At 40.4% G+C, this 18,408-nt stretch overlaps 1 protein-coding gene across 3 annotated transcripts in view; it reads left to right on the forward strand.

Moving 5' to 3' along the window:
• Positions 1–18,408, forward strand: part of LOC116049010 (glucosidase 2 subunit beta-like) — a 130,927-nt gene that overhangs the window by 47,112 nt on the left and 65,407 nt on the right. For all 3 annotated transcript variants that reach the window (XM_035994063.1, XM_035994065.1, XM_035994064.1), the window contains one exon: positions 10,253–10,322. In XM_035994063.1, coding sequence (XP_035849956.1) covers positions 10,253–10,322 — 70 coding nt within the window. The remainder of the gene's footprint in view (positions 1–10,252; positions 10,323–18,408) is intronic.

Genomic DNA, 18,408 nt, shown 5'->3' on the forward strand with positions numbered 1-18,408 from the left:
ATTTAAATAAAATGTTTTATTTAATTCAAGTAGCCACTTATACATAATTATTTTCTAGGATTTAAAATGTATACAGATTTGGCATTTTCCCCTCCCTTCTGTCGGAATGGGTACGAAGTTGGCTTTGAATTTCATTTGAAATGGTATTAAAAAGGTCTTAAAAAGCCTTGAATTTAGGTTGGATAGTTGGATAATGTCATAAATTGACTTTTTATCCAGTTTTCACCCCAAATGTTTACAATATTCATTCAGTGTTTTTACCGGTTTAAATCACCAGGTCTGTTTGTTTTGGTGAGTAGGAGACCTCTGTAGATAATTTGGCTCCTGGTAAAAACTTCCTGAACGATGAACACTAAAGGAATCTTAAACTGACTGCAATGACAGCATTGCTCCGTCTTTTGTTATTGTTTAGATTGAGAGACCCCTAGCGACAGAAAATGACATATTGTATATTTAAATCATAAATAATAAACAAATAACAATTTAAAACCACACAGTATCAATAAAACAAGAAAAGTCAAACATAAAGATAAAAAAATAAGTGAAATAACTAGTAAGGTTTCTTTCCTCTGAACCCCCTCGAGGTCTCTCTTCATTTAACCCAATCTTGACCTTTAACTATTATCCAGTCACATTTCAAGCAAGTAGGCATTGAAAAGTCTCCATTGACAGAGGTGTCCAAACATGACCCTTGAGGTAGATGTTCATTTTCTGTGAAACTCACGATGTGCAAAGATGACAAGAGTTTGATGTCTTTGACTAAACAGAAAGGGTTGTAAAGATACAGAGTTTTAGTCCTATCCTGGTAAGTATTTAATGTATTTATGGCCATGACTACAGAGCATGTAGGTGATGATAATTTGTGGCACACAGAAGCTCATTCTTTTATTTTTAGATGAGGACAGGCTGGTTGTTGATCAGTGTACTCAGTTCTTATAGGTAAAGTATAAAGGTTTGATGCGGTACAGGGTATGATAAAGCATGTGGTTTTTACTGTTCTACTTCAAAAACAACTTTTACTATTGTTTGTTGTGTACATCTTACTTTCCGCTGCTGTGATGGAGTTGATATATTCATATTGAGTTTCCATACCTCTTGGTGTCTTGCTCTTCACTGCCACATCAAGCATCTTTGTCACATCCATTATGTTAAAACAAAAAAAAGGATCAGGAGTGTATTTTAGAATGTGCTGCATTAACACTGGTGACAGATTTTGACCTTTTCACACAGATACAAAGGACTGGGTCTAATTGTGTTATATTGAAGCCTTTGCACAGTAGCTGTGGCGACTAATAGCGTTTTTTATTCCACACTTTCATACCACATTTCATCCTGGCGACAGAGGCCGTCACAAGCGCAATGGCCATGACAATGCTTTCTGTTTCAAAAGAAAACATTGTTAATGAATCACTGCATATCTCATACAGCCTAATTAGGAGCTAATTATTCAGGCTTTTCTTTAATTTTAAGTGATTTTAACTAACTATCCTCCCTTGTCTCATCAAAGGGTTGCCATTACTGCTGGATTACTTCTGGCCTTAGTTACAGTACATAACAGGTGAGGCATTTGTTCACCCAAACACTGTACATCAAATTTATTCTGCCTTGATTTTGTTCTGTTCTTTGCATTTGTGGTTTTTAAATTATAAAACAACACATACATAACATTTCCACTTTCTTATCAGCACAAAAAGATTGCAGATTATCATACTTGGCCTCAATGTTCACAGCTAGCATAGTGTTATTTGTAAATATATATCATTGGTTAGAATGGCAATAAATATACAGTAGTTCAGTTTCAAATGTCAAAGTGCATCCTGGTTGAAAGCAATGTATTCACTGTCTGTAATTTACCCACAATAAAGGCACTACAGTAGCTGAAAGGGTTGTGACAATATGCTACATTCCCCTCGAGCATCATCAATGAAAATATAGAATTGTCTTTACATTTCTTTTGGAAAAGCAAGAATCAGCAGTGTCAGCAGTAATAGCAAAAGCTTTGGATTAGAGTACAGCCGAATTAGCGGAGTATATTTGGAGTTTGGGGGCTTTTGCTGTGGAGACTGACGTGCTGTTAGGGGTACATTTGTGTGAACATTTAATGGACCCCCTGCTGGTCTCCCCATTGCCCCTGTAAAGAGGCCTAAGCAAACCTGACATCAAGAGCATTTGGGGGACTCTATCTATCGCAGCACATTTTTTCCCTCCCCCTCGCTCTCCTCTCCTTTTAAGCAAAGATAACTTTGGTGAATATTTCATGGGGTACATTGCCTCAGTTTCACTGTGTCGAGCAGGGAGAGTGGCACGCTATGACGACTGACAGGCCTACACGCCAGCGTCCGCTAGGAGACAGCCTTTCTTTTTGGTCTGTCTTCCTGACACTCCTACTCCTTTTCTCCTCCTGTTTTCCTTCTGTCACAGACAACAGTTCTTTAAGGCGAGAGTCTGGCTGCTGATCATTAAGCTCTTTCTTTAAATTTTAGTATGACTACATAACTTCTGCCGATCCATCTGACACTGTTTCAAAATGCTAACATATGGGTGCAAATCTGTTTTTGCACAGACTGCGACAATTATAGATTTGATTACATGCTTTTAAGATCACTCAGAAACTTAACTGTGCTTTTTTTGACACATTATTTTGTTACATTTTTGCACAAGAATTCATTTTTTCAAGTGACTTTGAAAATCCCTCCCTTTTTCATGAGGCAGAATTATCCCATCTGCCTTAACCTTTAAAGGCAGCTACACACCAGGCCGATAATCGGCCATTGGACAGTCTGGCGACGTCAGTGACTCGAGTCTGTTCGGTGTGTTCCGTGCTGTCGTCCGTTGGAGGAACTGTCGGCCTTCATTTTCGCCGACCTGACATGTTCAGTCGGAGACAGGGCAGTCGGGAACCACCCGGAAATGGCAAGTGGAATGAGCGTGACTAAGCCTCTCAAAATCTGACGAAAATCTTTTAAAATGACCTTTGTCGATCTGAAATGAAGATAGATTCAGCAACTGCATGGCGGATTTCTCGCTTAAAATGTTTTCAGAAACACGTTTCGGTGAACTATTTTAGTACAATATGAGATCGTATTCTGAATGAGTCGCCATTAATGGCCGGTTGAAAGATCCAAAATCCAGAAGCAGCAGCCAGATCCATGTGACGCGTTCATCCAATCAACTGCCGGTTTTCATTTTTTGGGCGACAATACAGATTAGCGCCGCCTGCTGTTATGGAGACGTATTATGTCTCGTCGCTTTGGTGTGTTCTGAGGCTCGGGGAGACTGATCAGTCCAACTGCCTTTTCTGCCAACGGTCGGCTGAAATATGCTGCATCAACCTTAAAATAATACCACCAAATAATAACTTTTGTTGTTTCTTTCAGCGCTACTCAAATTCCAGCGGAAACCTCTCAATATCGTATTTCTCAAGTGCAAGCTTCAATGATTGCCTTTACTGTTATTTGAAGGCACACTTAATTTCCCTCCCCAACATTCAATTTCATGGAGAGATGAGAAAATGCTGCCTTTCTATGCTACTTGCGAAGGTTTGACAACACTTCAGTATGCTCACTTTGCTGCCACTGCCACCGCTGCATTGTCGCTCTCTCCCTTCTTCCTTGCTCTCTTATTTAAATAACATGCTTGCTTGACTTACAGTAGGTTTCTGCCTTGCCTTGCTCAGTGTGACGAGCAGCTGAATGGTGTCACAGTAAACAGGGGCGGCTCTGTTGTGACAATGTTCGTTTGATGTTGGAGTGGTAGTCCTCGGCTGCCATGTTCTCCCCTTCTGCTCTTTTACTTTCTTGTTCCTGCTCTGCCTAGATCTCACCGCTGTCACACGTCGGAGAAGCCAACTGGCATGACCTGAAAGTGTGACGGCGACATGCAAGCTGCCATTTTTCTCTCCGTTGATAGCCATCCAATACACAGACATACATACGGAGAAATGCAATCATTTTTCGAGATTAAAGAACTGTAATTGGCTCTCAGTCTTGTCTGAACTGGTGTCCCAGGATGCAGCGGAGGGTGCCAGTGATGTATAAAAGATGCTATGTGTTTGTGCATCTGTGTGTCCCTCATTTTCATAAAATTGTGTTTTCATCAAACTTAGTCACATAAATCTACCATATGTCCATGCATTTACCGCTGAGTGTAGTTTTCAAAGTCAAGTATGCTGCTTAAATAACCAGCATCATACTCATCTCTCTCTTGGTTACGCACGCACGCATGCACAAACGCACGCACAAATAACCCACAGACTTAATAAATGCAGCATTCATCACAGGTAGCCGTTTGATTGTATCTGCGCCAGACATCTTTATCCAGAAGACATGACTCATACAGTAACGTGCAGTTATCATTGTTATCTTTTTCAGTATCAAACATAATCTCAAATCATGGGTGAAAGTAAAACACGTGATGATAACATGTAATAATAGCTATGAATATATTCTCCTAGTGGAAGATTTTGTTAGGAGTGCCATTAAAATTAATCAAAAGATTCACTTGTTAAAACCACCATGGCTCACTCCGTCACTCCTCTCGCTGCGAAAGCTGGAGATAGAGGAAAGTGCCAGCAGCCATGTATGGGATCGGAAAAGAAAAACCACTCAAGGCGTCTTTGTCCTCTGTTTAAACAGCGCCACAGTGGGGGGGATGGGGGAACCAGGGGAAGAGAGGATAAGAGAGAAGAAGTTTCTCACAGCTGCCCAGCCTGAGGCCCAAAATATGTGCCACTTTTTCCGTCACCGCGTCACCAGCCATCCGTCCTCGCCTGTCATTATTTTACCTCTCAAAGAGCACACACGCCGTCTCTCAGGCACAAAAATGCACTCTAACACCACCACACACCGTCTGTGGTGTCTTGATCTACTCTTAAATGCTGCCAGTATCAGATCCTCAAACAACTTCAATTGAATGTAAAAACAGACTGCAAGTTTTAGTTGTTAAAGGAATGCGGTTGTATTTAAACTGTTAAAATACTGCATGATTGGTCTATTATATTAGAAGTATGGCATGTATTGCAGTGGAAAAATTGATAAGTCAGTTGTTGATATTACCCCTTAAGTGCTCTAAAACAATATTTAGAATTACTAACAAATCTAGGACTGTGACCTGAAATGGTGGTCTTTACCGTGATGCTTTTTATTGGCATTATTGTTCATTGTACCCAAACAAAGCACTTTTTAGCATTCATTTATGGTTCTATAGTGTGTTCATGGTGTCAGAATTGGGCATTGTTCAAACTGCCACAATGGACTTCTTGCGATCAGATTAGTAATGTGAAAAATAACTGACTTCTGTCAGTAGCAAAGGAGGAAGTAAGGTTACATCATTATCCGGAACAAAAAGTGAGTTAGAGTGAAGACCCGCAGTGTGAAGTGAAGTTCTCTCACTTTTTTTTTATTGGTGCAGTTACAAATTACAAGAAGACATAGTACAATGCATGTTTGGATTGGATTTTAATTTGTGGGTTGTAAATTGACAATGTAAGGCCCCTGGCCAGCATGCCGGGGTGGGGCCCGGGGTCGACCATAGGGCAGGCTCGGGGATGGAAGCAGGGTCCACCCTGGAGGTGTAATCACCAATGGATTTTAGGGAGATGGGCATATCCAGGCTTGCCCCCAGAACCGTAGGAGGGAACCTGTTCAGTGTTGGTTGGTGGAGTTTTTTTTAATTCATTTTTCTTTTTTTAATCTCCTTATCTAACTCAAATCTTTGTCCCTGTTGTTGTTATTATTATTTTTTAAATGTATTTTCCTTTTTTTAATTATTATTTAATCATTTCCATCAATGTATGGGATCTTGGGAGCGTCAACACATCCTCAGCGAAAAGTGACGGAGATGACGTTGCATGATTTGTTTGCGTCCAGTAGGTTTTCACCATTAGGGACTGGGCACATCAGCATTTATAACAGCAGTAATTTGGACTAAAATCAGTTTATTTCAATGGGATTGCAGTGATTTGTGTATCACTTGTTGAGCTGATTTAGATTTGTGCTGTGATTTCATGAATGATTGAACTTAAGTGAACTTTGACATGCAAATGTTGACCAATTTGAAAATTGGCTTGACAATGCCGAGTAAACTATCATTTCAACTGTATCAACTGCTTCCAGCACCTATTTTGCAGGCATGTGAAAAAAGGATTCTGCTGTGTCACTTCTTGGTGTGGATGGTTGGACATACAAAGCATGAGACCCTGGAGACTATGTCATGCATTCCCACTCCTACAAACATTCAATTTAGATTTTTTGAAGGGGGTCTTTCTCTTACCTTAACCAAGGAACTTACGTTGCTTAGTTCAGTTGGCAGAGAAGAAAATGCAAAAAGAAAGAAATTTCTTTGAAAGACACAGACAAACAACCCACCTCACTGACAGGGGATGAGAACTTGTTGGTGTGGTGAGTGTGGAACACTGCAAAAGGTCTGCGCACAATGACCCTCCACACTGCGCTTTTGTCGAAAAGTTAAACTCTACAGAGGCTTCCACAAATGTCACAGTCAAGTTCAGTTTGCATTAGCAACAGTGTCACGAGGCAGTTGAGCCTCTGCAAACATTGTGCTGCTGTCACATTCACCATTAAACTCCGTGCCTATGCAGAGATACCGGTCGTGCTGGGAACACTGCTGTCTCCACATAAACCCTGAATTTGACTTTAGTACAGCTGAAACCTGAGTACTAAATTGCTGTAGCAGCTTCTGTTTAAAATAACAGAGAGCTGTGGACTTTTATACACTGAGAGATGTGGCTTCACAGACAGTCTGTTATTGGGCTTCATGGCAGTAACATATCCTTAAAAACTTTGGCTGATGGGAAACTTGATCATCAATTCATCGTTACGTTACACCTTAGCTAGACGTCACTGACCGGCTGTAACAGAGCCTCTTATACTGGCTGTTAAAATCAGGGGGGAGAATGTGGTGCAGTAAGTATGTAGAAAGTCATGTAGAGCACACAGATGTACACAAATGCAAAAAAACACACATTTTAAGTGCATTCAAAGAGACAAAAAGCATGTGACACATTAAATATTAAAAATATTTTTTTGAATATGACACGATCACCAACTTAGCATGCTGCTGAGGGAATTTAACGTAACACACATAGAAGGAGGCTGTGTCCCTCCTGTTTGGCTCATGAATATAGGTATGCCGAACTGAGCAACAAAAAAAGTATTATGAAAGTATTATGTTAGGATTCTCGGTGATTTGAACCTTAAATCGGTGCACAGGCGGCTAACAGGCGGCTATTTAAATTGCATCAGTTCCTCTGATGTAAATGTGTCTAGCCTTAAACTCCCTTAGAGCTTTTAGTCATTTATTTTGATTAGGGCTGAATTTATAAGATAAGTCTCTTAAGTAAGTCGCCTGGGAAGATGGGTTGGCGAGGATGGTGGTGGGGGAACAAAATGAAGTCTGTTTGATTACAAACTCAGAAATATCTGCTTGTCAATTAATTAGGCGCTTCCTGGGTATGTGTGCCCCTCTTTTCATTTACTAGGCCTGGCTCTTGGTGGACAAATACCCACGGTGCACCTATTGTATGTCTAAGTTGTTACACACGTCTACTGCAACTGGGGAATGGAGAATAAAGATCCTTCAGAGGCAGACAGTTTTTAAGCGCAAGCCTCTGTTTCCGTGTGCTGGCTGATTTCTTGGAACAGCATATGTAGCTGCTTAAAGGCTTTACTCTGCCGGTGTCTCCTTCTCAGACACAAACACGAACTGGAGAATGATGTGGACATGAAAAGATAGGTGGACTGAGAGGTCTGAGCTTGAAGTGATGCCTACATTATTTTTGCCCCTCACAGTCCAACAATACGTGCAGGAGACTTATCTTGTTGAGGCTGCTGTAGCTAGGTGAGCATTGGCTATTGTCAGGAGGATATTTTTATAGCAAACTAAAACCAGTGTTAACAAAAACATTTACTGTATTTTATATAAAAACTGAATAGCAATCAAACATACCTGGACATACTCTTCAGCTTTTCCATTTCTACATATGTTGTCGCTCTGTATGTGACAGGATTCGAGATTAATTGTATCGTACAAATACATCTATACAAACACTAGCGCCAGTCCCGAACCTGGTCAGCTGGTTAATGGTTAGCTGGCTAGCTACAGCAGGTCATCAACAAGCCCTGCCAGGAGCTTCCGGCCTCAACTATTTTGTGTCGACGAGAGACTGTCACTCTATGGTGTGATCGGCGCTTAAAGGAGAATTCCGGTCGATTTCAACATGTAGCTCTGTTGTTTGTAAATTTGGAGTGCTGTCAGTAGCAAGAAAAACTAAAACAATCGGTGCTGCCTACACCGTGTTATCCCCCTGCTAGCGTTAGCACCCAACAGGCTTAAACAGGGCAAGTTTTAAACGTGTTTTTACCCTCTATACATGCTCTAAATGTCATTACAAGTGCCTCCCCATGTGCGGTGATTCCTTCCGAGGGAACACAGCAAATTTGACTGGAATATTGGATTGTATGAGTTCGACAATCGACTAGTGTGGACTTGACCGGAAAACAGGAAATAAACAGAGGTATGTGCACTGGCTGGATTAACACAACTTTTATGCCTTTCTGTCACATCTACTGCAGTCAGATTCGCTTTGTTCCCTCGGAAGGAATCACTTCACATGGGTAGGCACTTGTATTGACATTTCGAGCATGTTTAGAGGCTTAAAACACATTTAAAACTTGCCCTGTTTGAGCCTGTTGGGTGCTAACGCTAGCAGGGGGATAACACGGTGTAGGCAGCACCGATTGTTTTCGTTTTTTTTGCTACTGCCAGCACTCCAAATTTCCAAACAACAGAGCTACGTGTTGAAATTGACCTGAATTCTCCTTAAACAGTAGTAAGATGTTTTTTCCCCATAAACTTTCTATTTTTTTGTTGTGCAATAATTTGTAGTTTGGCACAATCATTTTCACTTTGGTAGTGGAAGTTAGCATTAAGAAAAGGGATGATGTAGCAGTGGGCGAATGGATAGTGGGGTATCTTAAAACTTTTTCACTTTGTACGCTTTTTGTATTTTGCACCTGTATTTAAAAAATAAAGATGACAGTTGTCTTATTGCTTTCTTTGTAAGACATACCAAAACACTATGGACGTCATAGGGAAAAACAACACAGAGCTGGGATCAATGGCCGCTTTTAGGATCAATAGAAATTACCTTTCAGATGTCTAACCTGAGCTGACGAAGCTTCATGGGAATAATATTTGTGGATTATTATTTCAAAAATATTTTTCCAACAGAGTAACTCTTCCGACTTGTTATGGCATGACAATTTTCACATTTGTATTCAATCTGTCAAAAATATTCTGATACCTCTCAAATACATATCTCAAATACTGCAAGCATTGTCACAGTGATCTTAAGCAGGTTTTTTTTCTCCTCAGAGCAGGTGAGTCACATTGCATTTGGCAATGCCTCTCACTTGCACAGTTGAGTTTGGTTTCCAGCGAAGAAAAAAAGGACAGCATGCGACAAGTCATCCAATCAGACTCATATTTCCTTTGTCCCATATGTGTGATCTTGTCATGTTTAGTCCTCCTCAGCATCACAAACACTATGGAAATGGATGTTCTGCACAATATTTTATTGTTTAATTTTATAATAGAGAATGCCTACAAGCGTCAACAACAGAATATAGTACATCTGTAATAACAAACATTTTTTTTAACCTCAGGTAGATTCCCAGCTAGAGATGCATGTCAATGTTTTGATATTCGGTATATCAATAATTTACTGCCACAGCTTAGCAATCAACAATATTTACTCTGGCAAGTATTTAGTAATTATCTCCCTAAAACCTTACACAAGGTGAGGATCCGCAATGTGACTTGGATCTTTCTAAATGAATGCAGCGTCTTAAAAAGAAAATTAAAGACCTAAAATTGTTTTGGCTCTGCCAGTTTTCCCCTGTGACCTAAAACAGAACGCTAGCAGCCAGCCATGTTGTCTTTCATCATTAAACTGTCTTTCAAAGGCTCATGGGAGCCTCCTAGAGCACAGAAGGGAACCTCGTATTTTGCAACATCAAGTGAACAGTGTCTGCAATGTCTGCTGGGAGGTGCACATTAAAGTCATGGACTTGAGCTGAAATTATCTTTTAAAATCACTCTCACTGTCTCACACACATGCTTTCGTTGTCACTTTATACATTAATGCGGGTGATACCCAAGGTCTCACAAGTGTAAAGATCTTTGACCTTGTTTGCTCTCTCTCTCTTGCTCTGCTTCCATTGCATGCTTGTAGATCAAAGACACCCATGGTGCACCAGGCAGTCTTGTGGGTGAAGATCCTCACTTAAAGGCAGCTGATACAGGTAAGTTATTAAATCTCTAATCATCCTCTCTACCTCCACTGCTCTTGTGACCCCCACCTAAAATTCATCCTTTTAAGAATTTTTTTAGGAATTACATAGCATTATTTTTATTGCGTCACTGATTTTAATACATACCAAAGTTTGCTTATGCCCTTATGGGACAGTTCACCCCGAAATAAAAAAGAGGGGACCGAAATGTTAGTTTTCATAATAAATGGTGATGCTTTGGGTGGCAGTTGCTCAGTCAGTAGGGAGTTGGGTTGGGAACCGGAGGGTTGCTGGTTCAAGTCCCCATATGGACCAAAAAGTATTGTGGTGGACTGGTAGCTGGAGAGGTGCCAGTTCACCTCCTGGGCACTGCCAAGGTGCTTTTGAGCAAGGCACCAAACCCCCAACTGCTCGGGGCGCCTTTCCATGGGCAGCCCCCTCACTCTGACATCTCTCCATTAGTGCATGTATAGGTACTGAGCATGTGTGTGTAATTCAGGCCTGTGTGTAATGTGTGTAATAACAACAGAGTGAAAACATTGTAATTTCCCCTTGCAGGATTAATAAAGTATGCATTACATTACATATAGCAAGAGCAGAGTGTGAGATTTTTCTTTTGTTTGTTGGAGTTTGTGATATTTTTTCAACGCACCTGCACAGAGAAATTGTTGGATAATAATAATAATAAATGTCCGATTCTTTTTTACGTAACATAATTTGTGGTGTTGACATTTACAGACACAGGAGTTGAAAAGAAATTCTATAGCACATGTAGCTATCCAAAATGTTCAAAATGTCCTGTTGTTGAATAGAAGTATTCTGGCATACCTAGAAGTGTGGCTATTGTCTGAGAATAACAAACAGATTACCCATGCATGAGAGAGCTTTGTTATACATCTATTCCTTTGGCCATAGTTCCAAACAAATCTCAGTGAGAATGCACTTAGTGTAGATGTGTGGCTGATGTAGAAGGCTCTCTGTGTGTCTCATGTTTTGTTTTCAAGGTGATGCAGCTAATATATTCCCCCTTTACACTACGAGCATATTATCCCGCTGCAGCTGCTGTGAGGAGACAGGCCCAGGTATTTATGGCTAGCATAAAAAGCCTGTGCATTCCCTGTCACCCTACAGCTCGAGATTTACAGCACATTTGACAAACACTGAATTAAAAAAGGAGTGTTCAATTTGTATAGGAGTTTAGAGCCTGTCTGTTGTGCATGCTCCCAACGGATTCTACTGTTAGTACATGTGTGTGCGCATGTGTCTCACTGTCTATGTATGCCTCCCGCTGTGCGAGAATGTGTCGATCTGTCTGCCTGTACGCGTATGTGTGTGTCTGTATGCCCGTGTGTGTTTTTGTGCGAACGAGTGTGTGCCTGCTCTGAAACACCAGCAACAGATAACAGATGGTCCCCCTGCATTAGAAGTGTTTTATTTCCCTGCGGAAGCCAGATATGTCAAAAATAAGCATGTGCAACATTAGTCATTTGGAATATTCATGCCCCTGCCGTCCGATGGTTTCCTTTTCACAGCCAAAATACCACCAGCCCAATTCTCCTAAGGAAGTGAGGGGGGGTAGGGAAAAAAAGCAGTCATCAGCTGAACTGATGGGGGAAAAGGCTCAGGCCTACATGCAGCTTTAATGGAGGAATTATTTTTCTCCTGGTCGCTTCTTTAGCATGACAGGGCTGTAATTAAACAGGGGCTACAGTCCTTAGATGTGTTCATATTAAGAACCACATCCCCCAGCCCCATTAGACACTGTGATGTGAATATGCACACATGTCCATATGGCTGCCTGGTTGCATACACATTAGTTAACCTCATCCACTGGGTCAGACTTATTTTGCCATCCTTCATACAGTAGACTTATCTTTGGGAGTCCTCCTCCTCTACTACTTATCTTCCTATTTCTCCTCTCCACCTCCATATTTTTAACTATCTTGCTTCTCTGTAGCTTCAGTCTCTTTAAACTCCACCTCCTCTCCTCCCAGGCTTTTTACCCCCGTCTCCCACCATTGAGCATGGCTGCCATCCTTGTCCTTGGTGGCGGACATGGTTATGCATCATTATCAGGCCTTATTAACCATCCACGTAGTTGGCAGTCAGGGCCCCACTAGGGGCCAGTGGCATGGTTTTCCTACCAACGAAAACAGGAATTTTGAGCAGCACTTTCTCACTTGCCGTGGTCCCTCATGATCAGGGTTAATTCGTGGCAGCATGTGTGAATGTTGTAGAAAGAAGAGAGGAGGAAGAAAAGGAGGAGGAAAAGCTACTAAACAGTAAAGCACTGCTTATCGCAGAAATGCAATATGATTTATTCAGGAGTATGCAAATCCAACACAATCACTCTGCCTTGTTTACCGAAGGGACCTGCTGATTCAGAGTCTGAAAGAGAGGGAGAAAGAAACAATCCCAACCATAGACACCAACATACAGTGCATGCACCAAGGCAGTCACCAGTAACTAAATCTGTGGGTTTCCTTAGAATAAGGAAATGAAGGGTGTCGGACAATTTCTTGGTTGTTTCACAGCTTCAAAAACCTTTAAATTTATTCTGGTGAGGCTGGATTGCTGATGTAAAGAGTGAAGGGTAATATGCAATTCATGTCTTATATGTAAATACAGTACATTGCTTATAAAGCATTGGAAGGATTTATTAAATACCATTGTACTACATGCTATTGCTCGCAATGATTACACATAAGGACTCTTGACAGTTGGTATGGGAAGGGCATGGCACACCAATGATGAATTTAGGCAAAATACGGCAGGGTATTGAACTGAAAATACTTTTTTGGAACTGACCAAAATATGTTGACAACACAAAGTTTCTAGTACCCAAAGCTGGGATTAAATTTTGTTTAGCAAGAAAAAGTAGTTTCTAATTTAAATCAACATTGCTTCCTTATTAAACTGCATTTTATTTAGGGAAAGTCCTTGTACAGCTACTTTAGACAACATTTATCATTTAAGACGACTGGCTTATTTAATTGAAAAACAGGTTTGCAGAGAAACTTGTTTATATTCCACAAAGAAAGATATAAAAGTATGATTATGGGGAATTATGGGTTAACAAATTAATTTAAAGAACCCATAGGAACTGATTCCAAGGAACACCTTCAGTGAAACAGATCATGTCACTTGCACTTGTAAATACAATATAAGCAAGACTCGTTCTGACTCTAGTTCTGCATTATGTCCACAAGAAATGGAATAAGTAAATGTGCTTTCCATTTAGACTTTTGACAGCCTACTTTATTAATAATGTTACCTTAGCTGTAGCCATGCCCCTTTGCATTATCATGTTCTCAGACATTCCCTTCCAAACCTACCACTGAAAAATATTTATTAAATCAATTTAATTTGATATACTTATAGGTATTTACATTTTTTAGTCATTGTTTTGAAGACATTTGAATTACATTACCTGTGGATACTTGTCTTAACCATTTTATTAAGGGCTAGAGGGAAACCTAATGATTATTTGACTGCCATGTATGAATCCGTATCTTTGAAGTGGATTTCAGCGCTAGTAGATAAGCTACTGTATTACTATGCTGTTTTCCTAAAGTAAGAGTGTAAAGATTATCTCTAAACTCAGGAGATCTGATATTCAACATACTGTAGAAACATATAATGTGTTGTTAAAAAGTCAGCTATGTACTGTGAATAAAATGTAATATACTATTAGCAACTGTCCAGTGTTGAATGCTTGTTGGACAGACTTGAATTTGATCTGAAGCTATTTTTCATTAGTAACTAGGAGGCGCACAGTCTTGCATGTCACATTTAATTTTTGCTCTTCATCTTCATTGCGTTGTAGAAGTGGGAATGAGTTGCAGCCATTTCCTGACTTTCTGCTGAGAGCCCAGTTAGCGCTTTTGTATTGATTTCTCTGCATGGTATTGCATGTACTTTTCCAGGTGAGTCCCTGCAGCTAGCGTGAGTGTATGGAAGACAACAATTATCCCTTCTAAGAGAATCTCTGAGGCCACACAAAAAGAGAGCAGAGTTAAGAAAATTGATCTCTTTAGGCTTGAGAGCCGTTGTGTACATGAGCAGACAAAGGCATCCACAACTTGACTCTTAAAGCTACAATATGCACATTTTTGATGTCAAAACCCTGTAATTACATTCTTGAAACTTTTGGTTTAGTTATTCTCGCTGTAACATTGAGCGATGAGACCTGGCCTGTGAATAACGCGTAATAATTAGCTTATATCATAACACACCATTCTAGTTCTTTGTGACCATGTACATATTATATAAAATTGCCAGAAATGGTCATTTGGCCTTTTTTTGGCTTATACCATTTACAGCGGCCATGGTCTTGAGCTAGGTTGTAGAGCATAGGAAGTCATAGCAACAATAATGGCAGAGATGTGTGTTGTGGATGTTGGTTGTGATTGCCTAAGCTGTTTTTAAGCTTTTCTTTATACACCACAGCCAGATGAGTGACAAGGTTTTGACATTAACTTGACTACCTGAGGCAAAGATGGAGTTAGAATTGTATTTGCTGTTATTGTTTTAAGAATATAGCTTTAAATTGAGATATTAAAGGAGACCTATTATGTTTTCTGTATTTTCTGTCATATCTATATTGTTACAATGTTGGATGTTCATGTGAAACATGGCCAAAGCTTCAAATAATGAGGTAAACATTTTTAAAAGAAATCCCTCTGAGCCAAAACCTCCAATTTCCCACTGTTCTGAATGCTCCGGTACAGTTGTTTCTACTCTTGACTCTGTATGATGTCATACCGAGCCGTTTTTTTATATATGGTCATTTGCTCCAGGCAGTCTCGTTACTGCAGTGTTTACGTTACATACCCTGCCACATGTAAATACATGCTAAGTATAGGGAAAGCTGTAATTTCGGTTGCAGATGTTGATAATATCTCCCCAATTCTGGGTCACATTACTGCTGGAACATGTCTTGTTTTGTAGTATTTGGTTTAGAAGCCTTTATTAGTGATTTTTCATGTCATAAAGTCCTGCTACAGTGAGGAAAATAAGTATTTGAACACCCTGCTATTTTGCAAGTTCTCCCACTTAGAAATCATGGAGGGGTCTGAAATTGTCATCGTAGGTGCATGTCCACTGTGAGAGACATAATCTAAAAAAGAAATCCAGAAATCACAATATATGATTTTTTAACTATTTATTTGTATGATACAGCTGCAAATAAGTATTTGAACACCTGTCTATCAGCTAGAATTCTGACCCTCAAAGACCTGTTAGTCTGCCTTTAAAATGTCCACCTCCACTCCATTTATTATCCTAAATTAGATGCATCTGTTTGAGGTCGTTAGCTGCATAAAGACACCTGTCCACCCCATACAATCAGTAAGAATCCAACTACTAACATGGCCAAGACCAAAGAGCTGTCCAAAGACACTAGAGACAAAATTGTACACCTCCACAAGGCAGGAAAGGGCTACGGGGAAATTGCCAAGCAGCTTGGTGAAAAAAGGTCCACTGTTGGAGCAATCATTAGAAAATGGAAGAAGCTAAACATGACTGTCAATCTCCCTCGGACTGGGGCTCCATGCAAGATCTCACCTCGTGGGGTCTCAATGATCCTAAGAAAGGTGAGAAATCAGCCCAGAACTACACGGGAGGAGCTGGTCAATGACCTGAAAAGAGCTGGGACCACCGTTTCCAAGGTTACTGTTGGTAATACACTAAGACGTCATGGTTTGAAATCATGCATGGCACGGAAGGTTCCCCTGCTTAAACCAGCACATGTCAAGGCCCGTCTTAAGTTTGCCAATGACCATTTGGATGATCCAGAGGAGTCATGGGAGAAAGTCATGTGGTCAGATGAGACCAAAATAGAACTTTTTGGTCATAATTCCACTAACCGTGTTTGGAGGAAGAAGAATGATGAGTACCATCCCAAGAACACCATCCCTACTGTGAAGCATGGGGGTGGTAGCATCATGCTTTGGGGGTGTTTTTCTGCACATGGGACAGGGCGACTGCACTGTATTAAGGAGAGGATGACCGGGGCCATGTATTGCGAGATTTTGGGGAACAACCTCCTTCCCTCTGTTAGAGCATTGAAGATGGGTCGAGGCTGGGTCTTCCAACATGACAATGACCCGAAGCACACAGCCAGGATAACCAAGGAGTGGCTCTGTAAGAAGCATATCAAGGTTCTGGCGTGGCCTAGCCAGTCTCCAGACCTAAACCCAATAGAGAATCTTTGGAGGGAGCTCAAACTCCGTGTTTCTCAGCGACAGCCCAGAAACCTGACTGATCTAGAGAAGATCTGTGTGGAGGAGTGGGCCAAAATCCCTCCTGCAGTGTGTGCAAACCTGGTGAAAAACTACAGGAAACGTTTGACCTCTGTAATTGCAAACAAAGGCTACTGTACCAAATATTAATATTGATTTTCTCAGGTGTTCAAATACTTATTTGCCGCTGTATCATACAAATAAATAGTTAAAAAAAATCATATATTGTGATTTCTGGATTTTTTTTTTTTGATTATGTCTCTCACAGTGGACATGCACCTACGATGACAATTTCAGACCCCTCCATGATTTCTAAGTGGGAGAACTTGCAAAATAGCAGGGTGTTCAAATACTTATTTTCCTCACTGTATATACTGTGTTGCAGTCAGTCTCCGGCTGCAAGAGACTGTACAGAGGCAGTGACCACTGTTGCCAACTTTTTTCCAATGAAAGTCACTAGCACCAAAAGTCGATTGATTTGCATATTGGTGACGTCATCATGTATCATCTGCATCAAGCATAGTGGCTGTGAACCTGAAAACGTATATACATATATTAGGTCTCATTAAAAAACATTTTGCCATATAGCCTATGAAATGGCCCATTGTGTGACGTCCTGTTGTGTTCTTAACCCCCCCAACTAAGCACAAGTAGACTTCATATGTCACAATTACTGTTTTTCGTCAGATTGTATATATATAAAACGATGTTTCCGACTGCACTTGAAGGCAGCTTTATTTCACCAGAGAGAAAGAAAAGAGACTAGCGAGTGCTTTGTTGTTGCAGGAAACATTCAGCTGTTACATAAACTCCCGGGCAGTTCAGTGCTTTTGTTTCGTTTTTTACCCTCATGGTGTTTTAAAACTTCCTTGTGACAGCAATAAAGGACGTGATGTTTCCTGTTTACTATACGGGATTCTTATCGCCTCAAACCATAGCTCAAAACACTTTTCACGTGACGTGGGGTTGCGTTTCTCCAAAAGTTGAGTCGGTCTCAACTTTTCGCCGCAGGCCCGCTACTCTGTTTTGAGTGTCCCCCCTGCAGGCACCCCCGCCGCAGCGTAAACGCACTACCCCCATTCAAAATCTATGAAAAGACCTGCGTTTTTGCCAGATCCTTGGACAGCCGACGCAGACAGTCTGAACGCACCCTTAATCATGCACAAAATGAGTGTGTGGCATAGCTTCAAATTCCTACAATAGAAGACCTCATTGGCCTTATCTTTTTCTCCTAATGACGTTGTCAGGAATAATCTATTGTTACACTTGTATAAAAGAGAGTTATATTCAAGTAGTAAACAGAGACTTTCCAGTTAAAGTTATATTCAGATTATCTGTAGCTTTAATCTATGATGAGCAGAATGGTTTGCTTTTCTTCTGTAAGTAGTTTGGAAAATGGAGAGTGGGCAGTCCCTCTGTGTATTTTTATGATTTTTGGATTTGTGAAAGCATTTTTTGAGTGGAGATTTAGTATCATGCAATTTTGAAATGCTCAGTAGGAAAACACAGACATATTTTATTTCTATTTATTGATTTTAACCAAGAAATGCTAGTCTAGGTTTTTCTGAGATCGTTCCCAATCTTTCAGAGCAGCATTTTTAATTGTAAACAGACAATAATCTGTATTACTTATGAAATTGAGAATCAAATTTACTGATTTATACTCTTGGATTTTTTACATATGCAATATTCCCGGGTTCCTCTCCTTTCCTATCTTCATCATGCAACTAAAATGGCTGGAAGATGTTCTCATTTTTCCTGTGAATGTATGTCATATCAACAATGTGATTCTAATCCGCTGGAGTCATACACCCTCCGCCATGCTATTTTTGCCACACACATGTTGCCTGAGAGGT

The sequence above is a fragment of the Sander lucioperca genome, chromosome 17 (genome assembly GCF_008315115.2).
Source record: "Sander lucioperca isolate FBNREF2018 chromosome 17, SLUC_FBN_1.2, whole genome shotgun sequence".
NCBI classification, from domain to species: Eukaryota; Metazoa; Chordata; class Actinopteri; order Perciformes; family Percidae; genus Sander; species Sander lucioperca.